The sequence below is a fragment of the Neophocaena asiaeorientalis genome, unplaced genomic scaffold, assembly GCF_003031525.2.
Source record: "Neophocaena asiaeorientalis asiaeorientalis breed wild unplaced genomic scaffold, Neophocaena_asiaeorientalis_V1.1 scaffold176, whole genome shotgun sequence".
NCBI classification, from domain to species: Eukaryota; Metazoa; Chordata; class Mammalia; order Artiodactyla; family Phocoenidae; genus Neophocaena; species Neophocaena asiaeorientalis.
In genome coordinates this window covers 665481-691237 of record NW_020175788.1, presented here as the reverse complement: position 1 = coordinate 691237, position 25757 = coordinate 665481, and the positions used below count along the sequence as shown (strand labels likewise).

The window sequence follows — 25757 nt, the reverse complement described above, 5'->3', positions numbered from 1 at the left end:
GGGGGCCCCCTAAAGACAAATCTGGAAGTCATCTAGCTGCTAATTCAGCAGAGTGACTATACAGAATGTGTTTCCAAGGCTAAGAACTCCTGACAAATCATGGTGATTCCATAACCATCTCCTTTAGTTAAACCTGCTGAACTGCAGGAAATTGGGACTCTCTTAACCTCCATGAAATTAACAGCAGTGATCAAGAGCCCCTAATTTGTCTGTCTGTTCAAAAAATACCCAGGCTGCCGGCATTCCAGAGGGCTGGCAATCTTTTATGGCTCTGTCGGATTCAGGGTTACGGGTCCAAGATTTCCAGTTGTGTCATTGATTCTCACATCTGGGATCCTGTTACTCTGAGTAGTTTTCTTCCTTCACAAAAAGGTAGAAAAGATGGCTAATGCTTTCTTCTTGATATCTTTGGCTTGCGTAAGAATGTTTGGGAAAATTCGTGAGGCAAAATCGGTTCAAGAGAAGGAGGAAGCAAAGACGTAACTCTATCACTGAATACCAGGCAATAGTTTCAGATTAATGGAACCTCATGGAAAAGCAGGTTCAAAAAAGGGTTGAAGTAAATGGACAAAACAAAGACAAGGAAGGAACAACAGATGAAGAATCAGACTGGAAAATTCTGGAATTTGTAGCCAACACCACGATGATTTTCACCGATATCTCCAGGAAAGTGTAATTATTAGTTCTTTGGCTTTTACGAAGGACTTTGTTTCTCCTTCCACAATGAAGTGGTATTTTACGGTGGTCAGTGATTTAGGGTTTTTAAGTGGTTTGTAATATTCAAGAGCTTAATTTATCTATATCTATATGTATATGTGTGTATGTGTGTCTAAACTAAACAGAGATCAGCTGCTGAATAAATATCTAGAGCCAATTCCATCACACACATAAATAGCCCATGTAAGAATTTCGTGGTGTCATGTTCAACTGGTGTGACTAAAATAGACTCACTGTTTGTAAACTCATTTTCTTATTACTGCGTGTTGTTTCCTGGGTACCTTCTTGAATAATATTGATAGAAGAAATAAAATGTTGGAAAGCCTCTGCTTCTCTCTGCAACTATTAAATAAAACTCTATTCGATTAAGAGTGGAACTTAGGTCTAACTGACAAGGTTCAATAACGCTAAGTCCTGAACGCCACTTTCTTTGGCTAGTCAGCCTGTGGTTTGGGGTGAGCCCAATAATGTACGGTGCAGAAGGGGAAGTAAAACATTTGTTTGAATGGATAGTTGAGCCATTTCAGGCTCTGGCTGTCAGAGATAAAGCACTGGTTAAGCGGGGGTGGGACACCCACAATAATATATTTTACAGCCCCCAAACAGCTTTTGTCTTTTGTCGCTTTTCAGGGAGCGGCCATGTCACCGTTTCTTCGAATTGGTTTGTCCAACTTTGACTGTGGGTCCTGCCAGCCGTGCCAGGGAGAGGCTGTTAACCCTTACTGTGCTGTGCTTGTCAAAGAATATGTTGAATCAGGTAAGCTTGAGTGGGTGGTGTCGGTGGGGTGGGAGAGGAGGAGGAAGACCCTGCTATGAACTGGGAAGCAAGGTCTTCCGGGATCTTCAAGGTCATCTGGCGCAACCTAATTTTCCAGCTCAGGAAACTGATGCCCAGGGAAGCCAAGTGCTTTCTCAAAGGCATATGGGCTTAGTAACAGCCTCTGAACTAGTCCTGGTCTCCTGCCTCATGTTCTACAATATTTCATGGTCCCATTTTCCACATAAACAAAGGAAAGGAGAAATGAGTTGAGGACATTATTGTGAAGAGTTAACGGGGGAAGAAAAATCTAATGAGCTGATGTGAAACATGGTTGTGTTAAGTCTGGTTGTTGTCAGTGATTATAGATAAAGTCTGCATAATCTTAGAATTAACCCCAAAGATGGTTTACTGCTTCTTTGGCCAAGCTCAGATGAATAGTACAAAGAATATATGATTAGCGCTTAGAGTCCAAATTACAGAAAACTTAACTTCTGTGTTTACTAAAACCCTGGTTGAGTGAAAGAATACTCATATTTTGTCAAATTTAAATATTTATGAGAAGTTCATGGTGAGGGGGAGAGAGTGACAGTCTTCCCGGATTCCTTTGTGGGTTTAAATCATTCCATTAAAATAATTATTCTGTCTGGAATCTCTCCATGATCACTTCAACTGTTCCCACCCTCCCTGATCCCTGCCTCTGTATTTTAAGATTCTCATGGACTTTCTTAAAAAAAAAAAAAAAACGGCGGGAGGAAGTTTACATCCCATGATTTTTCCAGCTTCACTGCCTTCCTACACACATTCTGGTTTTCACAGTGACTTCGTAGGGAAGTCTGATTGCCACCAATGCAGAGTCCCAGTAACAATAGGAGCCATTATAGTTCGTTTACAGAGAAAGTATTTATGGAGCACCTACTGTATACTGGGTCAGAATACGTGCCTTTCCTCTACGTGCCTTTCCTCTAGAGCTTCTTTCCTAGCAGAGGAAGATAGGCAAGAAAGAAAAATATCATGTAGTAAGTCATGTGAAGTGAAGACATTAAAGCAGGGTAGTGGGGAGAGAGAAGGTTTGGGGCTGGAGAGACAGGTGGAGAGAGACAAAAGTCCTGAAAAAAAATAGTCCTTTAAGGGGGTGACATTCACAGGTGCAAGAGGAACCTGATTTTGCAGTTGAGAACCTCCAGCTAGATGTTTCCAGCTCAGAACCCTGGGGTTTCAAATCCTGGTGTGTTGGCTTTTCTCTCCCTTCTAAGACTTCTGCTCTGTGGTTGACTGACTTCAGCCTTCCAGACCCTGTGAGCACATCAAAGCGGGGAAGACTGTATGATGATCTCGATTTCCCTTCTGCCCAGGTTTCTCTCCTGTTTAGTTAAAAGTGAGAATGGCACTTGCTCCCAATCTAAGACCTTTCAAAGGTCACCAAAATCTTTGAAGTGTGCAATGTCTGAGTTTTTCAAAGCTGCTTTCGACTTAATGTCCCTGGGATCCAGTTCCCTTTACAACCACAGCTCTCACTGACATTTGCCTCTTGAGAGCCTTTCTAAAATTTCTTCTTCTTTTGGCCTTGCCTTTGAACTTAGTCTAATCAGCCGTGTGGATCTGGAGAACGTGTCGAAAAAGACTTTGTTTTTCCAAAAGGTCAGGCTGTGGAGTTTAGAGGTTTGGGGTGTCGATTTTTTTTAGTTTGGTTCAGAAAAGAAATCACTCTGAACATGATCATTCAAATATTACTTCTCTAGAGTTTAAGCACATTTCAGTCTTGGGGGTGTGAGGCTGCGTTTTACGTAAAGCAGAACAGGGACAAACAGGACACAGTGCTGTCCGTCTGGGAGCCTTTGAAAATGGCAAAACCCACTTTAAATAGATAGGAGCTTGAGTTCTGGTTCTCTTTTTAAGTGATTGCAAACATTACTGAATGAAGGTGTAAAAAATGCCTTGCCGTGGGAATTTCTGTCCTTTTTCGGGGTGTGGAGAATGGTTGTGGTTGGGAGGAATTAAAGGAATTATGAGGGGTGGCTTCAAGCCTGTGGAAGTAAAACGTTACTCCGATCACTAATATTGCCGTTGCTTTTTCTTATAGTCCGATCCTGAGTTAAATTTCTTTTAAACAAGACATAAAAATCTTCCCCTTCCTATTCCACGCTCAACACTGTCAGAGTTTATACCTCTAATAGCCAGGTTTACCTAAAATTTGAAGTCTCAGCTTCTTCAAATCCCTGTATACCTCCCGAAGAATAATTTAGCAAATGCCAAATGCCTGTTCTGCTTTTAGCATCGTGCGCCGGAGAGAATCAGGATTCAGAACTGCTTTGTTGCCCTGTTTTAAGTGAATTTTTCCTTTCGCTTTATCAACATCTCTGCATTGCTAAATCTGCCACTTTGTGTGCTTATGATCACAAGAAACACACACTGAAATACAGCTGCAGTTTTCCGCTCCTGAAATGATTAAAGAACAAATACTATGGAAAATCCAATATGGATGAAAGACAGGACAACACTGCTTAATCCCACGAGTAAGTCCAGTGGCCTGGTGGTTCTGGGGAAGTTCCCTTAAACTATATCATCCTGACCTCGGCTCCTGTTACTAACCACTTCCAGGACCCCCACCGGCCTGCAGGTCTACAGCCGGCTTCACTGGCTCTGGGGATGGGGACCACCACCTCTCCGGAATACTTGTTAATTTTTGCTTAGGGTTCATGGCTTATGTAAAATATATCCTCATTTGCAAATGAGGGAAGGAAATAACGGCTCGTGATGTTTTAAAGGTTTTGCCTCTTAGTGTATTTATGTCAAATGGAAAAGTTTTAAATATCTTTTTAAAGGAGCACTCATTGTAAGCCTGAAATTATGCCCCTGTATCTTTCAGATCAATCTCTAATTCCTTTACGTGTTATTTTTGTTCTCCCAACAGACTGATATATCCCGGAGAGCAGAGGGAATAGGTGCCACTGTTGAGTTGAATTATTTCCCAGGGCTGGTTAAGGGAGTAATGAGAACATATCTTTCTGTTCCTAGAGAATGGGCAGATGTACATCCAGAAAAAGCCAACCATGTACCCTCCCTGGGACAGCACTTTTGACGCCCATATCAACAAGGGAAGAGTAATGCAGATCATCGTAAAGGGCAAAAATGTGGACCTAATATCCGAAACAACTGTGGAGCTCTACTCCCTGGCCGAGAGATGTAGGAAAAACAATGGGAAGACAGAAATATGGGTAAATAGCCAAGCTGTGAGCTTTATTTTAAGTGTCTGTTCCATTAAGTGATAAGAGCCATAGTAGTTGAAGACTAGCTCAAGATTTCAGTGTCATCCTGAAGGTATGATACACTGGCCTTAAGTAAACTGACTCCCTACCACGGATTCATGGGTGGCTTGATAATGATGATGACTATTCATTGCAGTCTTAGAACGTACTGGTATACTCAAATCTCTTTGATTCTTATGTAAGGGGAAGAAGGTCTCTTAGGCTATGAAGAACTGTTATTGACTTATTTATAACTGTTAAAGTAAGCTTGGAAATATCACAAATTTTCCATAACTTGGGAACCTACCTGTGGCCTATTTATCAAGGTATCATGTAGATATCAACATATCTAGGTACCTATGTGATATCTTGATAAAATATTTTAGATAAGATGATGGGTGAATAAGTGAGAAGAGAGAGCAAAGATCCATTTAACGTTTGATATCTCAATCCCTATAATTTTTTTTTTAGCCGTAATTTGTTCACTTAGCTTACTTTACTCTAAAAAGTACATTATACACAATCCGTGTTACCACACCAAGTTTTTGAAAACTTAGATTATAACTACTTTGGTAGCAAATGTTTAGAAAGTTAAAGGGAGAAGTAAAATATGAAAGCATAAAAAATTCTAATGAAAATTTCTGGGGTACAAAAATTGAAGAAAATACACTAGTAAAAACTGCTTTTACATGGTCTGAAACCCAGGAGTGTTTTCACATGTCTGTATCATTTATGCAAAGGAGATTCTTACCTTTCTGCTTTGTGCAGATTCTTAAGAACTCCAGCCAAAAGATCTTCAGGTCACAGGTTTCAAAATGGGAATGATACAAGCCTAAAACCTAGATTTTTGTGTCAATTGTGTATTTTTGACCTGAAAAAAAGGGTACTTTTAGGAAAGTACATGCATCTTTGCCTGTATCACTAAAGTAATCTTTAAAGATAAAGATATATCAAGATTTTTTCTTAAAGTTCCCCATGCTTAGATGTGTTTAGATAACTGAGTTCAGTGTGTCTGTTGAGAACTTCCGCATTCAGCAGAATTCCTCTTGGGTAGCTAGTTATACAAGTAGGAAGAGTTTAAATAAGTGGATAATGTCACAGGTATGTGACTTAGTGTTAAAGGTTTATACAAACCCGGTAGGTGAGGGGGTGAGGCTGTAGGTACAACTGAATCATGGGAGCATTTGGCTAGGCTCAGAGAAAGAAGAGAGAAACTGGAGAAAGTTTTCCTCAGTTTTTTCCCCCATTCCCATTTATTTTCCACTTTCTGCCCCATTTTTTTAAAAAAAGGGAAGAGTCACCAAATCTCTAATTTTTTAAGTAGCAGGCTATTTGATTTCCTTTTCAACTAATGAGAGGATAACTATTTTAAAAATTATTTTGTTAAGCATCACTGACAAACAAGTTGCTTTTCTATTTGTATTTCTTAAAGTTGCATTTGATTTCTTGCCTCGACTTTCTCTGATTTTTATCCTAATCAGACTTTTTACACTTTTTGCATATTGGGATTTTTGAGACATAAGCCCTTGGATCCTCGTTTAACTACTAGCAACCTTCTTACATTTTCCACCTTTGCTGTTTTCAGGGTTATTTGTTAGTTCACTTTTATTTATAATGTTTAAAGGTCAACAGGTTGCTTTGGACTTATAGTTTCCCTTGCTTCTATTGCAGTCTGCTTTCTTAAAATTAGCTTCTCTATTTAAAAAATACCAAAAATGATTTTCTCAGAATTGCCTCTCACTTCCATAAACACCATCCAGTTTCCAAACATTAAGATTTTTCCTTCTGCTTTCCCAAGATTTTCCCTGTTGGTGCGGTTATCTCCTGTTCACTCTCAAAAACATAATGGGCTGTCACTTTCTGTGAATGTTGTTCTTCCAGCAGCTAACTGGTTTAATTTCCTCCATCACCACTAATTCCTGAATATCGGTATTGAATATTGGTAATATTGGTTGCAGTCACCTGGTACCGATTTTTGCCACTTCCTTTGGGACTGACCCCCTGTTCCCTTGCTCTTCTAGCTTTATTTTTGCCTCCTTATTTATTATTCCATAAACCAGAAAATAATGGTGTATATACTTGTTGTCAAAAGCACTTCTCTTTTCATTAATCTGTTTAAGCTTGCATGAGAATGTGTAGATAACCAAGCAGTACAGGCTTGTCACATCATAAAATTCTAATAGTAGTGATGCTGTAACATCGACATCACTATTATGTCAGTTCTCCGAGATCTTTAAGGGTCTGGTGACAGGCACAAGGTCACCATGACCTTGAATTATTTAGCCATGATTCATACTCAATCCTGACTTTGACCAGACCCTTCTTACTATTTTTCAGTTATTCTAGTCACCCATGGATGTAATGATCGGCAGTGCCCTGCAGTTCACCTTTGTATTCTTTTTAGCATACTTATAGTACAGTGTTAACAGTTTACTATATAATCAGTAGTGGTCAGGTCGTGTCAGATTTGCCATTTTCCCCCTTATGTCACATCACATGGTTTCCTGCATCATCCCTTCTACATAATGATACTGAAATATATATATATGTGTATATATATTTTTAAATTTATTTATTTGTTTATATTTTCTTTTTTGGCTGTGTTGGGTCTTCGTTGCCGTGTGCGGGCTTTCTCTAGTTGCAATGAGCAGGGGCTACTCTTTGTTGCGGCGCGTGGGCTTCTCGTTGAGGTGACTTCTCTTGTTGCGGAGCACGGGCTCTAGGCGTGTGGGCTTCAGTAGTTGCAGAACGCAGGCTCAGTAGTTGTGGCACACGGGCTTAGTTGCTCCGCGGCATGTGGGATCTTCCCGGATCACGGCTCAAACTCGTGTCTGCTTCATTGGCAGGTGGATTCTTAACCTCAGCGCCACCAGGGAAGTCCTGAAATATGTTTTTTTAAATCCCTTCCTCGACCAATCTAATTAAAATTTCCCTTAGCAGTGTGAAAATTTCCAGCACTTTCCAAAGGAAACAGGCTCTCTGTGTGAAAGAAAAAGGCCACTCCCATTTAATACCCGATTAACCTAGGGGCAAGTGTATTCAGGCATCCTCAAAGCAGGATTTCTCTTTCCTTCCAAAGGGACCCTACTTGTTCTCCAAGTGAGCCAGTCCCCAGCCTCCATGATTCTTTTGTCACCATCAAGATATGAATCTACCCTATTACAACTCTAAAGATAAGCTGTAGCGCAGGGCAAGGAAGTCACATAGAATCTGTTTTAGAATTTGGTTTCTTCCTTAAGCAAGTTTTGGTCTCCAAGTCAAATTAGGTAGTTGCTGAGGTGTTTTAATAAAAGAAAGCCTATGTTCACGGATGCTGTGCTAGTCTGATGATAATATGGGTAAGTTAAGTGAAAGGGAACAGGGGTGGGCCCTGCGCTGGGGATCTCCTGCCATCACCAAACCCGCCAGTTGTGATGTCATTCAACTCAGCACTTGTCTCACATTCTGACCCTTGTTTCTTTCCTTCCTTACACCAGTTAGAGCTGAAACCTCAAGGCCGAATGCTAATGAACGCAAGATACTTTCTGGAAATGAGTGGCAAGTGGCATTTCTTATTCCTGTTTGGGGGTGTGGCGGGCATGTCTCCTCTCCTTTGCAACTTATTTCACTTTGCTTTTCTGAGAGCAAAGAAGATAGAAGCATGAGGAATTTTCTTAAAATTCCCAGTGGTGCTCAAGCATGATTTGAATATACAGTCTGTGGGGCCAGATCCACATAGAAATAGAAAACATTTATAGCATTCGTTTTTAAATGGTGTGAATTCATATGCCCAGTGCTTTTCTAGTCTGTCTGTATTTTCATTTGGGAATTTAATGTAAACACCAAAGGCTCTGCTAATGTGTTGCTCTGTGTGTACACACTGTGTATAAATGATGTGATACAATGAGTTGTCACACCATCAGTAGAATACAAAATAAATAAGAAACCAATAAATATTTTCTATAACACTATAGTAGCAAAATACTAATGCTTCAAGTTAGTCACCTCAAATCCTTTTAGGAACAAGGAGGGAAAAAATGCATCACTAAAGAGTTTCACTTCCATCTCACACACAGATGCCGTTCACAGAAGTTACATTCACAGGCAGTGTGCTTGGTGCCTGTGATGGCCCGTCAGTTCTTCCTGTTGCATTTATATCCTGTTGTCAAAGTGCTGTGTCAATGAATCAAATGCTACTACTCCTAAAATCTTTTTTTTATTAAAGTATAGTTGATTTGCGATGTTGTGTTAGTTTCAGGTGTACATTAAAGTTATTCAGATATATATATCTATTTTACATACATCACACACACACACACACACACACACACACACACGTGTATATATGGTTGGGCAAAAAGTTTATTCACGTTTTTCCGTAAGGAGTTGCACAAAAACCCAAACAAACTTTTTGGCCAACCCAATATATACTTTCTTTTTCAGATCTTTTTCCCTTACAGGTTATTACAAAATATTGGGTATAGTTCCCTGTATTATATAGTAGGTCCTTGTGGATCATCTGTTTTATATATAATAGTGTGAATATGTTAAGCCCAAATTCCTATTTTTATCCCTCCACCCCCTTCCCCTTTGGTAACCCGTAAGTTTGTTTTCTATGTCTGTGGGTCTATTTCTGTTTTGTAAATAAGTTCACCTGTGTCTTTCTTTTTCTTTAGATTCCACATATAAGCGATGTCGTGTGATATTTGTCTTTTCTCTGTCTGGCTTACTTCTCTTAGTATGATCATCTCTAGGTCTGGCCATGTTGCTGCAAATGGCATGATTTCATTCATATTCCTATTTCATTGAGTACGTAGGAGGTACCCGATGAATGTTTGTTGAACTGTTCAGTTGGACTCACTCTGGCATTTAGAAATTCCTTTTATTTTCTTCTGGTTCCCACACAGTGGCTATTCCAAACATGCCCATACTCCTTGGTTGCTGAAGGTGTCTTGATCTTCTCTTACTCTTGGAGGTTGGCTTTACCTCCAGTGTAGTTGGGAGAGACTACGTCTTCTGTGTGTCTCTGCACTTTAGGATTCAGCTGCTTCGTCCTGCATCTCTTCCCGCTCTTCTGCCTCGGAGAAAGTCCCTCCCTTTCTTGGTCTCCTGGCTCTCACCCCTAGCAGCTCTGTAACATCAGTCACACTTCCACTCTGGCACCTTCAACTTTTCTGTCTTTCTTTGGTTTCTGCCTCATTGCCAAGACATACATAATTAAGCCATCTTCTCCAACCTGAAAAGAAAAATTTTTTTAATGTTTTAACCTCCATGAGTTTTTCTTTCCTTTCCTTCCCTGACACATTTCTTGAGAAAGTAGATTAATATATCAGTCCCTGTTTCTTCACTACTCTGTCAATTCTTAAACCCTAAGAGTCTGGCTTATATTTCAACCAATCTGCTAAATGGCTTTCTCCAAGAGAACAAATCCTCAAAACAAATGCATGTGTCTTAACCTTCAATTCCCTTGACACCTCTGTTTCAGTCAACGCTGAGAAACCCATTCTTTCTTGGATTGCTTGATGTAATATTATTCAAGTTTTCCTCTTAATTTTTTAGCTGCCTGTTCATGGCCTCTTTTGTAATTCCTTTTCCTACCTCCTAAAAAATATGGGTGTGTACTTATCTCCAAGTCTATTCTTTGTGTGAGTGCCGTGTCTTCCTGACTGGGCTATTAGCCATTCAGAATTAGGGGTGATGTCTCATAGTTCTTTACACCATTCAGCACAACAGTTTGCTCATAGCTGGTCAGGAAATATTTGTGATTTAACTGACTACAAACAAGTGACAGATTAAATAAATAGATTGGGTGCCATCACTATAAAAGAAATAACAAAACATACAAAAACCAACGCACTTATTTCAAGCCAATAAACAAACAGAAGGCCAAATTACTTCAGAGATAAACAGTAAATACAAGGATAATGTTTAAAATTCTGAGCTTTTATACATTTACTTTCTTGTAATGATTGAAATGTTCAGAGGATAAAGGAAATCACAGGAAGGAGCAAGGGAATGAATTCCTTTTTAATACTCTCTGGCATTTTTTAAATGTACAATGTTATATTCTAATACAGACTATTTTATATTTATAAATATAGTTATATGTAGTCTGTACTATTATATAATAGTTTATGTATTAGACTATATATAATTTTTACATAATTATATATATATATATGTATATATATATATAATTTTTTTACAGTCATACAGATAGGGTTCCCAGAATAATCCACTTCCATCCCTGAATTTAAAAGTAATTTTATGCTTTATTTTATTTCATTACATCTGGACCAAAATAAAAATGAGTCAAATCTTACTGACAAATGGCCTACCATGCCAGTCCCAAGTTGTAAATTGATCTCTACACTTAAACCAGAACTTGAAGAAGAAGGCAGTTGCCTTAGTGACCCTAAATTTAATCCCTTATTCACCAAGCCTAGTTTATTTCTGACCCAGTTCCTAATAAAAAGACTTAAATTGCCTAATGAAGTATTAGGCAAAATATTCAGCCCTATCTAAGGAGCTCTTTATTAGGAAGGCTTTTTATCTGGAAGTTTGGAGTTTCCGTAAAACAGACCTGTGGAGCCCTGTGGAGAAGACTTTTGTCCTAAAATGAGTCCTGAGACTAGGCTGCATCCTGGGGGAGAGGTCTCCACCTCCATGCCCCGCCTTTGTCCACCCAGTGTGTTTCTAGGCTGGCCACTCTAAGGGGTGGGGAAATTAAAGTACTTTGGCAGGAACGTTTGCCTCAAGTGTGTTGTCCAGTCTCTGCCGTGGCTTAGCCAGGATGGAAATAATTTAGTTTAAATATTGTGAACTCTTTTCATTTGTGAAACATGAGCCCCTTATTCTCGCTAAACCTCCATTTTTTGTATTTGGAAAAAATAAATAGAATAAGTCATCCAAGAATCTTCAAGCTACTTAAAATCGTGGTTGTAGGAACTATAATCATTAAATTCATTACCCTTGTTTTAGTGATGATGATTATTTTTGTTATTTCTTTCTTGTTTACCATGTCACACTCTCTCACATGCTAGAGTTTCCATCGTGCTGTTAAACCACGACTGCCTTGCTGTTGTGTGTTTTCTTTGGGCCTGGGCTTCAGCCAGGGCTGATACTCTCACTGGTATTCTCGGAATTCTACCAGCCTTTTGGGAAGATGTCATTTGGGTATTGGGCACTGTGGACAGTTACTACCCAAAGTACCTTCACAAATATCCAGAGCCCAGGGTGAACTGAAGAAATGTGAATGCGATGATTTGATGTAGGTGACTAGGTAACATCCAGGATTACATTTTTTTTTTTTTTTAATTGCAGTGATCTGTTCATCTCTGGCCCTTTCCACATTGACCTGTGTAATCTATGGCTGGTGCCTCTGATTACTGTGGGCCTCGGGAACCAGAGCATAAACAACTTCCCAAAGTTCTTTTGTCTTCAGAAGTCTGGCCAGCTCCCTCCTACTTTTCCTTGTCCATAAAAAACCAGATACAAAGCATACTGGGACCTTAAAAAAAAATGTCATTTCCAACTTACTGTCAGTAACCACGTTATTCTCTAGAATTACAGGTAAAGTATTTGCCACTTCCTGCCTTTTCTGGCTGAATCATCATTGACAGTGAATAGGAGAGGCTGGTAAATACCTTGAATGTTCTGACTTTTGTTTTTAAAAATTGAAAGAGGATATAGCTCAGTGTCATGAAAGAGGAGTGAAGGGTCAAACCAGTAATCCAGCCTCATGGTTCCAATCCTATAACAATACACCCTCTGATAATCCTGTTATGGAATTAAGGTAAGATGCTTCGTATTGTACCAACCTTAAGAAGTACTTAGGAGAGGGCAGACAGCAGAAGCAAGAAGAACTACAATTCTGCAGCCTGTGGAATGAAAACCACATTCACAGAAAGATAGACAAAATGAAAAGGCAGAGGACTATGTACCAGATGAAGGAACAAGATAAAACCCCAGAAAAACAACTAAATGAAGTGGAGGTAGCCAACCTTCCAGAAGAGGAATTCAGAATAATCATAGTGAAGCTAATCCAGGACCTTGGAAAAAGAATGGAGGCAAAGATCGAGAGGATGCAAGAGATGTTTCACAAAGACCTAGAAAAATTAAGGAACAAACACCTAGAAGAATTAAAGAGCAAACAAACAGATGAACAGTACAATAACTGAAATGAAAAATAAACTAGCAAAAATCAATAGTGGAATAACTGAGGCATAAGAACAGATAAGTGACCTGGAAGACAGAATGGGAGAATTCACTGCCACGGAACAGAATAAAGAAAAAATGAAAAGAAATGAATACAGCCTAACAGACCTCTGGGACAACATTAAACGCAACAGCATTTGCATTATAGGGGTCCCAGAAGGAGAAGACAGAAAGGACCCAAGAAAATATCTGAAGAGATTATAGTCAAAAACTTCCCTAACATGGGAAAGGAAATAGCCACCCAAGTGCAGGAAGCACAGAGAGTCCCAGGCTGGATAAACTTATTTAAGAAAATTGAAATCATATCAACCATCTTTTCTGACCACAATGCTATGAGATTATAAATTAATTACAGGGAAAAAAAGGTAACACAAACTCATGGAGGCTAAACAATACGTTACTAACTACCCAAGAGATCACTGAAGACGTCAAAAAGGAAATCAAAAAATACCTAGAGACAAATGACAATGAAAACACGACAATCCAAAACCTATGGGATGCAGCAAAAGCAGTTCTAAGAGGGAAGTTTATAGCTATACAAGCTTACCTCAAGAAACAAGAAAAATCTCAATCTAACCTTACACCTAAAGGAACTAGAGAAAGAAGAACAAAACCCAAAGGTAGTAGAAGGAAAGAAATCATAAAGATCAGAGCAGAAATAAATGAAATAGAAAAAAAGAAAACAATAGAAAAGATCAATAAAACTGAAACCTGATTCTCTGAGAAGATAAACAAAATTGATAAACCTTTAGCCAGACTCATCAAGAAGAAGAGGGAGAGGATTCAAATCAACAAAATTAGAAATGAAAAAGAAGTTACAACAGACACCGCAGAAATACAAAACATCATAAAAGACTACTACAAGCAACTCTATGCCAATATACTGGACGACCTAGAAAAAATGGACAAATTCTTAGAAAGGTATAACCTTCCAAGACTGAACCAGGAAGAAATAGAAAATATAAACAGACCAATCACAAATAATGAAATTGAAACTGTGATTAAAAATTTTCCACCAAACAAAAGTCAGGGACCAGATGGCTTCACAGGTGAATTCTGTCAACGATTTAGAGAAGAGCTAGCACCCATCCTTCTCAAACTGTTCCAAAAAATTGCAGAGGAAGGAACACTCCCAAACTCATTCTACAAGGCCACCATCACCCTGATACCAAAACCAGACAGAGATACTACAAAAACAGAAAATTACAGACCCATATGACTGATGAATTTAGATGCAAAAATCCTCAACAAAATATTAGCAAACAGAATCCAACAACACATTAGAAGGATCATACACCATGATCAAGTGGGATTTATCCCAGGGATGTAAGGATTCTTTAATATACACAAATTCATCAGACACACCATATTAACAAACTGAAGAATAAAAACCATATGATCATCTCAATAGATGCAGAAAAAGCTTTTGACAAAATTCAACACCCATTTATGATTCAGAATGGGAGAAAATATTTGCAAACAAGTCAGAGGACACAGGATTAATCTCCAAAATATATAAACAGCTCATGCAGCTCAATATTAAAACAACAGACTACCTAATCCAAAAATGGGCAGAAGACCTAAATAGGCATCTCTCCAAAGAAGACATACAGATGGCCAAGAAGCACATGAAAAGCTGCTCAACATCACTAATAGGAAATGGAAATCAAAACTATAATGAGGTATCACCTCACACCACTTAGAGTGGCCATCATTCTACAAACAACAGTGCTCACTTCGGCAGCACATATACTAAAATTGGAACAATACAGAGAAGATTTGTATGGCCCCTGTGCAAGGATGACGAATAAAGACGCAGACCTACTAGAGAATGGACTTGACAACACAGGGAGGGGGAACGGTAAGCTGGGACAAAGTGAGAGAGTGGCATGGACATATATACACTACCAAATGTAAAATAGATAGCTAGTGGGAAGCAGCCGCATAGCACAGGGAGATCAGCCCAGTGTTTTGTGACCATCTAGAGGGGTGGGATAGGGATGGTGGAGGGAGGGAGACGCAAGAGGGAAGAGATATGGGGATATATGTATATATATAGCTGATTTACTTTGTTATAAAGCAGAAACTGACACTCGATTGTAAAGCAATTATACTCCAATAAAGATGTTTAAAAAATCAGCAAAAGAATTTAAAAAAAGAAAATCTACAAACAACAAACGCTGGAGAGGGTGTGGAGAAAAGGGAACCCTCTTGCGCTATGGTGGGTATGTAAATTGGTACAGCCACTATGGAAAACAGCATGGAGGTTCCTTAAAAAACTAAAAATAGAATTACCATACAACCCAGCAATCCTACTACTGGGCATATACCCTGAGGAAACCATAATTCAAAAGAACACATGCTCCCCAGTGTTCATTGCAGCACTATTTACAATAGCCAGGTCATGGAAGCAACCTAAATGCCCATCAACGGATGAATGGATAAAGAAGATGTGGCACATATATACAATGGAATATTACTCTGCGATAAAAAGGAATGAAATTGGGTCATTTTTAGAGACACGTATGGACCTAGAGACTGTCATACAGAGTGAAGAGGAAAACAAATATCGTGTATTAACGTATATATGTGGAATCTAGAAAAATGGTACAGATGAACCTATCTGCAAAGCAGAAATAGTGACACAGATGTAGAGAACAAATGTATGGACACCAAGTGGGGAAAGTGAGGGGTGGGGTGGGATGAATTGGGAGATTGGTATTGACATATATACACTAATATGTATAAAATAGATAACTAATAAGAATGTGCTGTGTAAAAAATAAAATAAAATTAAAAAAAAAAGAAAAGCACTTGGGGTTTGCTGGTCTTGATGCTTGTCTCATTCCTCGTCAGTCTCTGTCCCTTCCCCATCTCCCCCAACCCCGCTCCCGCAAGCTCTGACAGTCATATGGCAGAATGTCACTCTGTCCCCTGTCCTCTTCCTGCAGACACAAAGGACATGAGTGAATTCGAGAACGAAGGCTTCTTTGCTCTGCATCAGCGCCGAGGAGCCATCAAACAGGCCAAGGTCCACCACGTCAAGTGCCATGAGTTCACGGCCACCTTTTTCCCACAACCCACGTTTTGCTCCGTCTGCCATGAATTTGTCTGGTATGGTAACTCAGCATTTCACTCCAAGCTTCAAGTTATGCATTCTGTCGCATCTTCTTGATCCACCAGGTCTGGCATGCCCCACCTTGGGGAAGTGTGCCGGAATAGGTACCACTTGAGAGTTTCCAGTGGCCTCACCTGGATTGAGAAGGTTCAAAGGGTGTGACTCTCCAGAACATTTTCATAATATAACTCCTGTAGAGCAAGGGAACCAGCCTCCTTAGGAAAGGTTCCAAGGACTTCAGTTTCCAATTAAATGGGAGGCTTATGGGGGTGAGGGGGAAGGGAAAGAAGAAGGAGAGATCTTTATCGTAAGCACAGTTTTACAGCCAAAACTGCCACCAGCTCCACAGCCCAACCGTGCTGCTACTAATGTCTGCAAAAGGCAACACTTGCCCGTTGGAGCTAATGGCTTTCAATGTTTACAAGGCTCTTGGGTGTCTTAAGAGCCCTCAAACAGAGAGATTTGTTCAACCCTCAGTAAACACACAGCGAAGGCTATGGGGGAGTGGAGACTTGAAACGACTCCTATCTCTGGCCTCAGCCTTCTCGCCTCTTCTGGGGTGTTCTCTCCTTAACCCCTGTGTAACCAGGGTATCCAGAGGTCAAGTAGACTTTTGGTGGATTTCCATCAACTGTCTTCATCTAATGACTTGAACCTCCTTCCTTTCTAAGAGTGAATGTTACCCAGGCTTCGGTCTTAAGCTTGAGAATTCATTAGTTGCACATATTCTCAGATACTCAGAAAGAGGAAATAAAATGTTATAAAATAAAATGTTATAAACGTAGATATCTTTGCTTATCTGTACTGAGCTTAGTGAGACATTGAATTTTTAAGCGTAGACGTGGAAATTTGCTACCACGATCCCGTGATCCATTTTTTTTTAATATTAATTCAAAAATTTTTTTCTTTTTTTGGCTGCATCGGGTCTTAGTTGTGGCACGCGGGGTCTTTTGTTGAGGCACGCAGGGTCTTCCGTTGCGGCACACGGGCTTCTCTAGTTGCGGCAGTGTGCGGGTTTCTCAGTAGCTGTGGCATGCGGGTTTTCTCTTCTGTAGTTGTGGCGCGTGGGCTTAGTTGCCCTGCGGCATGTGGGATCTTAGTTCCCCAACCAGGGATCGAACTCGCGTCCCCTGTATGGGAAGGTGGATTCTTTACCACTGGACCACCAGGGAAGCCCCCCCCACTTTATCCATTTTTGGTCAGGCATTTTTATCTCTACATGTTTGTTTGGAAAATATGCAAATGGGAGGGAAATCAACAACTCCTCATTTATCTAATTATCAGACTTTTCACAAAGCAGGTTAAAATAAAAGCACAGGGCTTCCCTGGTGGCGCAGTGGTTGAGAGTCCGCCTGCTGATGCAGGGGACGTGGGTTCGTGCCCTGGTCTGGGAAGATCCCACATGCCGTGGAGCGGCTGGGCCTGTGGGCCATGGCCACTGAGCCTGCGCGTCCGGAGCCTGTTCTCCACAACGGGAGAGGCCACAACAGTGAGAGGCCTGCGTACCGGAAAAAAAAAAATAAATAAATAAAAGCACATGTTAACACTCTTGGCTAATAATAGACTAGTGCTTCAGATCAGAAAATGCTCTGTGATAGCAGAAAGCTATGGGATCTTGTTCATCTTTTAAATGTTTTTGCTACTACTGTTGACTCAAAGGTCCATATAAACATTCAAACATGTGCTTTATTGCAGGGGTCTGAACAAACAGGGCTACCAGTGTCGACGTAAGTCAGAAGGATTTCTTTTGTATTATCGTCATTCTTTTCGTTTAGTTGTCCCTTAACTTCTGAAAATCTCAAGCTGTAGTCATTTCTTTTCAGAATGTAATGCAGCAATTCACAAGAAGTGTATCGATAAGGTTATAGCGAAGTGCACGGGATCAGCTATCAACAGCCGAGAAACCATGGTACGGATCTAGATTCCTCTCTGTCTGAAATACGATGATTTTATCCTGACATTAAATTTTACAGCCCGCTAATTCTTGTTCCTAATGCCTGAATTTGAATGCTTATATTTTTCCTTGCACACCCTAAAACGCTTTCCTCTCCAGTGGTGATGGTTACTGAGATCCAAAACGAGGGGATGAATAAGAGAGCACAAGAAGAATTTTAATGATTCTACCTTTTCCAGAAAAACATCACAGAAAGCATAGTTCTGATCAATCATGTGAGAACGACTCCTGTGGCATCTACAGCTAGAAGTGACAGTTAAAGAGTAGAGGCAATGGTTATAAAATGCAGATGTGAGCATTTACAAGGGAGGGTAACAGATATGTAATTCTTATATTGAGAGGCAAGTATTTCTTTCAGAATGAACTTTGAGATGTATCAGCTGGTGGCAAGTTAGACTTTACTCTGTGGGAGAGGGAGGCAGATGGAGCTGCAGAGAGAGAGAGGCAACCAAAGCAGTCAGTCTTGGCAAGGAGGGAAGAGGTCCAAAGCCACATGGACATGAAACTCTGACGCACAGGAAGGAGCTGGAGAGATGGTTGTAGATGAAGGTAGGTTTGTAGATTTGGGGAAGGACAGATGAGGGAGCTTCCCTTAGATGACTTAGGTCCTCGATGAAGTCTGAGGACTAGGGGAAGAAAGAAGGCAGCAAGTGTCTTTGAGGAGGAAGAAGGAGCTGTAAAATAATTATCTCATAGATGGCAGGGCAAGGGGATTCAAGAAAAGCAGCAGGATTGCCAAGCACAGTTGCAAGTCCATTTGAGTTTGAGGGCAGCCATCTCCCGGGTGTGTGATTTTCTCCAACAAAGGGGTAGGCAAAGAGACAGCAGATCGGTTGGGTTTTTCCAGAGTAGAATGTCTTTTAAAATTTAGAGCCAGAAGGGGATAATCTCCTGTTATGAGTGACTCTGCCAAGGCTCAAAGAGGTTGAAGTAGTTTGTCCAAGGTCAGCCACTTTCACCTGGCAGACTAGAATTCGGATCTCAGTCTCCCAGACTAAGGCTTTTGTTCGTTGAAATCACAGTGCCTCTTTTCATCCCGCCCGCCTGCTCCCGTTTTCTGATGCCTTCAGCTTTCCTGGAAAAATCACAAATTGTAAGCATGACTGTGAACTTCAATGGCTAACGTCCAGTAGGACTAGAATGAGAGCCACAGGTAAAATTTTAAACTTTCAAGTAGCCACGTTAAAGACCGGAAAAAGCAACAGGTGGAATTCATCTTAACGATATACTTTATGTAACCCAATCTGCTCCAATATTATCATTTCAGGATAGAATCAATATACAAAATTGAGATATTTTACATTGGTTTTTTTTTTCCATACGAAGTTGTCATAATCCAGTACGTATTTTACACTTACAGCACATCTTTTCAACACCTTGTAAGTGTTGGCCCATGTGGGTGAGTGACTGTCGTGTTGCAAAGTACAGATCTGTAGTCTTTCCCAGACACATCTTGAACCATTTGGACTTGGGTTCAGGATTTGAAGTAGAAGTCTCCTAGCCTGGACCTTGCCATCACTTGTTCATATTTATGTGGAAAAGTTTCTACGAAATAGGCGTTCTGAAAGGCACTTTTTCTTGGTTGAAAATATCTCGAGTAAGTGCTGGGCAGCTTTTAAGCCATTCTAAATAGCCATTCTAAAGACTAAATGCTGACCAAAAGCCACCATGAGAATATGTATTCCTTTAACAAAGAAGGCCACTTTACTGTACATGTTCTCAAAGAAATTGTTTAATTAAAAACTTTTGTAGAGATTTTAAGTCTCAAGTAAATAAAACTTTTTATACTGCACAGGCATATTGGTATTCTTGCCAGGAATCAAAGTGCCTGGTTTTTTGTTGTTGTTAATGTAATAAGTTTGATTAAAGGGGAGAATTTAAACTCTACAACACTTTAAAAAAGAAAATCTTCACTGTATCTACTGTCAGCATCCCTCTGTCATCTCCCTTCTCTCCATCCCTTAAACCATCACATTTATTTTGAGAGAGCGAAGAGTAATGGTGAAAGAGGGGATGGGCTCAGATTCAGACTGTCAGGCTCATAGATATCCCAGCTCAGTTGATGGCTGTGTGTCCTAGCCAAGTGTCTGGCCTTATCTGTGCTGAATCTCCCCACCTATCAAAGCAGGATACTAACAGAGGCTGCTTCAAAAGAGGTATTTTGAGGGTTGTATGAGATATCACACATGTAAAAGATAACACGTGACGTGTCTAACGTGTCTATCACAGCACCTGGCAGAACTGTTATCTACCTCTTGTCTCTTCAGTTCATGTATAAGCGGTGTGAAAAGCCTTCCCACCTTGGGCTCCCACACTAATAAACCGATTTCTCTAGAGGAGGCCTTATATAACATCTTCCAAAGGTTAAAGCACTAGTGCTAGGTTAAAAGAGAAAAGGAAATATTTATATTAAAATAGGAAGGGAAGGGCTTCCCTGGTGGCACAGCGGTTGAGAGTCTGCCTGCCGATGCAGGGGACACGGGTGCGTGCCCCGGTCCGGGAAGATCCCACATGCTGCGGAGCGGCTGGGCCCATGAGCCATGGCCACTGAGCCTGCGGGTCCGGAGCCTGTGCTCCGCAATGGGAGAGGCCACAACAGTGAGAGGCCCGTGTACCGCAAAAAAAAAGAAGAAGGGAAGTACGTTTACTTAGCTCCCATTTAAATAAATAACCCTGGTCTCCTCTTCCTGAAATCTTAGCCCATCTGTGGGAAGGCCGCAGACTTGCCCCCTTGCCCTTGACCTAGAAGAGCTAACGGCTTCTTGTCTTCTTTGGACATGACTGTAAGGCTTGACAAGTAAAAATTATGGGTTCTAATAAACATCACTGCAGTGTTTTTATTATTCTGTTCACTGTGCTAAAGTATCTGCTAAGATGTGAAAAGTGGGGAAGTGGGGACACACCGACCATCACGCATTCTTTTTCCCTTTCAGTTCCACAAGGAGAGGTTCAAAATCGACATGCCACACAGATTTAAGGTCTACAATTACAAGAGCCCCACCTTCTGTGAGCACTGTGGGACCCTGCTCTGGGGCCTGGCGAGGCAAGGCCTCAAGTGTGACGGTGAGTTTAATGAGCGTGGCCCCCCGGAACCCCCTGCGGCTGGATTTGCAGCTTTGATGGAGAGAACCAGGGAGCGGGGCAGGGCGGGGGGGAGGATGGAGGTGACTGGCTTCTCTGTCCAGCCCGGAAGAGCCCCGTGATCCTGAATGAGAAGTTCCCCGATAACAAGCCACTGCTGTTCTTTTCCTTCCACCTGTCCCCACCCCATGCCTTGTTTCCCAGAGAAGTGCCCAGTCTTCCAGGTCAAATGTCACCGCCCCTGGCCCCATGCCTTCTGTGGTACCTGCCTGATTCTCCTCTGACTGGCTCCCTCCCCTGGAGCTGCCCCTTCCTGACCTCCGCAGCCCCAGCCCTGCCCCTGCCGCTCTCCTTAGCACCAGCGAGTGCGATTCTGTCTGTGGCTCCATCAGGGAGCGAGCCTGGCACGTCTGTTTCGCTGCTGGATAGTCCTGCGCAGAAAACTGCCTGACTTAAGCTGGCGAGCCTGCCCCAAAGCGTGCTGTGAACTCCACGTGCACGGGAAGACGCCCAGCTCTGATGCTGACGGCCTGAGAGCAGAGCCCGAGCCTGCTGCCCTCCACCGTGGAGTTATTCAGCCGGACCCTGAGAAAAAGCACAAGAGCTCTCTCTCTCTGAAAGTCCAGGCTGCAAGGGCAAAAACCTTTAGAAACTGAGATGCTGTTATGTCAGGATTAGGGGGTAGGGAGGAAAAAGTCCAACAAGAACTAACGAAGTACTTCTGCCCTTGGAGTGCAGCTGAGGGGAGGACAGAGCGCAGATAACATTCAAAACAGAGGTGCCTCGCTCAGCAGGGACCTTTGTATTTTATTTTATTTAAAAAAATTTTTTTAATGAAGTATAGTTGATTTACAATGCTGTGTTAATTACTGCTGTACAGCAAAGTGATTCAGTTATATATATACATTATATATGTGTGTGTATATATATATTATATACATATATATACATTCTTTTTTCTATATATTCTTTTCCATTATGGTTTATCATAGGATATTGATTAAACACAGAAGCCACTTTATTCTTTCTGGGCAGCCCCATTTTAACTTATGCCACTGGCTAATGCGTGTTGTATCTTTTAAGTGATAAAGGGTGCCGACCTAAGGAGGAAGATCACCCTTAGCTGCCTGCCTGTCCTCATCCCGGTTGCATCCACGTGTCTGGTGGAACCTGGAGTGACATCTTAATGGAGGTGGGAGGGGTTAGGTCTCCAAATCATTACTGAAGGCAAACCCACAGGTAGTCAAAATTCACCTGAACAGTCCCTCCATCACCCAAAGTACCACCACGCACTTTCCTCTCTACACCTGTTTAAGAGTCCGTGGGTGGGTGGGCTGGGCGTTGTATAGAGTGTATTTAAGAGTCGTAGGCAACAGGTAATATTGGAATGTTCTGCGGGGACAAACGGACAGGAATAATCAGATCCCCGTCTGATGGCACCCCTGTTCCCGTGATACTCTCACTCGTCGGGTTTTCTTTCCCTGGAGCCCAGGCGCCCCACCTGCAGAGGCCGAGCTGGTCCCAACAGCCCGGTTGTGCCTCTGAGCTCAGAACTTCCAGGATTCCTTGGCATTGTTCCACCACACCCTGCTGGGTTCTGTCCTTTTCGAACATTCCCTCTTCATTCCATTCTCTTTCCTCATTCCCTGTCCTCCTGTGCTTCCTTAACCCTACTCCCTCTCTTCTCTTCTCCCCTTCCTGTCCCCTCTCCTCCCCCCTCTCCTTCCCCAAATCACTCCCTGGAACCCCGAGAGGCTGGGCACTGTCTGCTTCCCCCATACCCTCATCTGCATCTCCGCCTCTCACTCTGTCCCCTGGGTCTCTCCCCCCCCTCTTCCTCGCTCGCTCTTCTTACTCTCCTGTAAGCCTCCTTCCTAAGTAGGGCCCCCACTCCTGACCCTGTCTCCTTTCTCTCGCCACTGAAATTGCCATGAAAGTAGTCATCTGGAGGGACTGTTTGCACTCATTGAAGTCCAGTTATCACCTACTAGGTTAGTAACAGACTTAGGACTTTGTGATCCTAGTGGGCATGGGGCCTCTCTTCACGGCACATCAGAGAGGAGCTTAGATCCGCTACAGTTTTAAAGAGCAAGGTGCTCCTCCCCATATCCTCAAGTCCGTTCTCTAGTAGGTCTGTGTCTTTATTCCTGTCTTACCCCTAGGTTCTTCATGACATTTTTTTTTTCCTTAAATTCCATATATATATATGTTAGCATACGGTATTTGTCTTTCTCTTCCTGACTTACTTCACTCTGTGACAGACTCTAGGTCTATCCACCTCATTACAAATAGGGAGGGTGGGAGGGAGACAGACGCAAGAGGGAAGAGATATGGGAACAGATGTATATGTATAACTGATTCACTTTGTTATAAAGCAGAAACTAACACACCATTGTAAAGCAATTATACCCCAATAAAGATGTTTAAAAAAAAAAAGAGCAAGGTGCTCGATGCTCGCTACATGCCTCCCTCTACTTGCAGTAAATAAGTAGGAAATGGGGCCGCCCAGTGTAAAACCTGCATCCGGGAGCCCAGGAGGAGTCAAGCTAACAAGGCAGAATTCAGAGGGCAGAAGCCATTATGAGCAGCACCTTTACTATATTAAAGGTTCCACTTCAGGTGGATTTTTATGACTTTATACTGGGATGAGTAATAGTTTATGCTTACCTACTAGAAAATGCTGTTTTATTTTGTCTTGTTATGAACTGTTTAGTGAAAACTAAAGGTGAAGATGGCTAAAATTTCACCTCAATATTTCAAGAATATTTTATTGTAGTAAATAATAAAGATGAAAGAAAAGTTGTCTTTCGTGAACACCTGTTGGAGGCCAATCACTGTGCTAAGTTTTTGCACACAAATGGGCAAGTAATAAGGTAAGAAGATTAAAACGGCATGATTTTATAGCTTCTCCTGCCTAATTCTACTGTAACAATCCCTGTTGATAGACCTTTATAGAACCTAGCAGGACGTGAGATCAGAGTTCTATCTGCTGGCGTTGGGAAATCTTTGGTAGCTTTTTTTTTGGCATAATGGTGATGTTTCATAAGCAGAATTTGCATTTTTCTAAGACTAATGACATGAAGCGATATTGTCTTTACACAGACACAGGGGTGCCCGACCCCCAGTACAAGAAGGCTCCCACAGTCACAGCACAGTCTTGCTGTTTTTAGGACTAATGGATCAAGATACCCCTCCAGCATCGTAGGTCTCAGAGCTAGAAGCCTATACAGATCATTTAGTTCAAGTAGCCCAACTCTCCCATGTGGTGAGAACACGGTCTCCAGACACTTTCCTTCCTTTCACCCCCGCCTCTCACATATGCACAGACCACCCCACTGTCTCAATTTCCATTTCGACTGCGGCTGTACCCTAGGCTTCAGCCTAGAGGGTGGAGAAGCCTCTCGCAGCCTACGTGGGAAAGGGGATGCTTGGACCCCAGTCTAAGTGGCAGTGAATGACCTTCCCCCCAGCATTCCACATTTACCACCAACTTATTTGCTGGGATCAACCCTGGAGTAAGAGCCAACCTCAGTTTTTCACTCTCATCGATGGCACGGCGGACGTGCATTCTGGGAGCAGCCTTCCTCCCCATCCACAGGCTCTGGTTCTGCTTTTAGTGGAAGTCACTTCCCAGCAGCACGCTGAGGAGCATCTGGTGTGTGGGTGAAGGTCTCAGGGAATCAGGTGAATGTGCGGTGGCAGCGTAAAAGCCCTGACCCGGTCTGTTTGCCTTCAGTGTCTCCCTCTGCTGGGAAGATGGCACCGGGGATTTGCCAATGATTCCTTGGACATACATGCACCTAAAACAGATCACGTGCAAAGTCCGTGGAAGTTGGTTCTGTTGCCCTTGCTCAAGGTGTCGCTTTCTTCCTTTCAGCATGTGGCATGAACGTACATCACAGATGCCAGACAAAGGTCGCCAACCTTTGTGGCATAAACCAGAAGCTAATGGCTGAAGCACTGGCAATGATCGAGAGCGCTCAACAGGTGGGAACGGCTTTTAGGGGACAAGTTCCCACAATTTCAGCTCAACTAGGACTATTCCAGTCCCTTCGCTCTGTGCTCTGTAGCAGCTCTACAGGGCGATGTGGACTCTATTTCCGAGTACTTGCCTTGACACTGACTTTCATCTTCGTGTCCACATCCCCCGCTTGAGATACTTATTTATTTAATGTATTTGCATCGTGTGGATCTTTATAAGATCTTAAATTCTTCATGGAATGAGCAGGGGAAGAAACAAATAAATTCATTAAAATTATTGAGGATTCATTGCCAGCTTTATACCTATATATGACAACTATATAATAGCCTGGGGGAAAAAACATATATTTGCTAGAATCATCCCTAGAATGCCTTCAAAACACTGAGTCCAAGGCAACTTTTGCCTTGCTACTCACTAGCAGGCCGAATCCTCACATCCAAGGACAAACCCTCTTTAAGAGTTGGCATTGCCCACGTAAGCTATTTTTCCATCCATTGGCCTTTGATTCTTATTTGTGACCGAATAATGTGGATAGCATGGGATAAACCAGTTGGCCCCCAGAAAAGTATGCAGGAAGCGAATACGTTCTGCTGGTACGTAAAATATGATAGACATCCACAGGATATGGGATCCCTAAGAGAGTGCCAGGGGGAGGGAGAGATTCGGTTATCCTACACATCCAGGGATCTGAAATGGCTTTCATG

General features: G+C 41.8%; 1 protein-coding gene and 1 non-coding gene across 6 annotated transcripts in view; both read left to right on the top strand.

The window, feature by feature from the left end:
* The window catches only part of PRKCQ (protein kinase C theta), a 143841-nt gene that overhangs the window by 45709 nt on the left and 72375 nt on the right, over nt 1-25757 (top strand). For 2 of the 5 annotated variants that reach the window (XM_024732293.1, XM_024732292.1), the window contains exons 2-9: nt 1348-1474; nt 4493-4692; nt 8199-8259; nt 15870-16032; nt 17732-17763; nt 17860-17945; nt 20924-21053; nt 24949-25058. In XM_024732293.1, coding sequence (XP_024588061.1) covers nt 1357-1474; nt 4493-4692; nt 8199-8259; nt 15870-16032; nt 17732-17763; nt 17860-17945; nt 20924-21053; nt 24949-25058 — 900 coding nt within the window. In that variant the 5' untranslated portion in view covers nt 1348-1356. Of the gene's footprint in view, nt 1-1347; nt 1475-4492; nt 4693-8198; nt 8260-15869; nt 16033-17731; nt 17764-17859; nt 17946-20923; nt 21054-24948; nt 25059-25757 lie in introns of those variants that run through there. The other 3 variants (XM_024732294.1, XM_024732295.1, XM_024732296.1) reach the window with 3 other exon arrangements.
* Nucleotides 14647-14754, top strand: LOC112391135 (U6 spliceosomal RNA). The gene has a single exon (XR_003001413.1). It is a non-coding gene; the product is annotated as a U6 spliceosomal RNA (small nuclear RNA).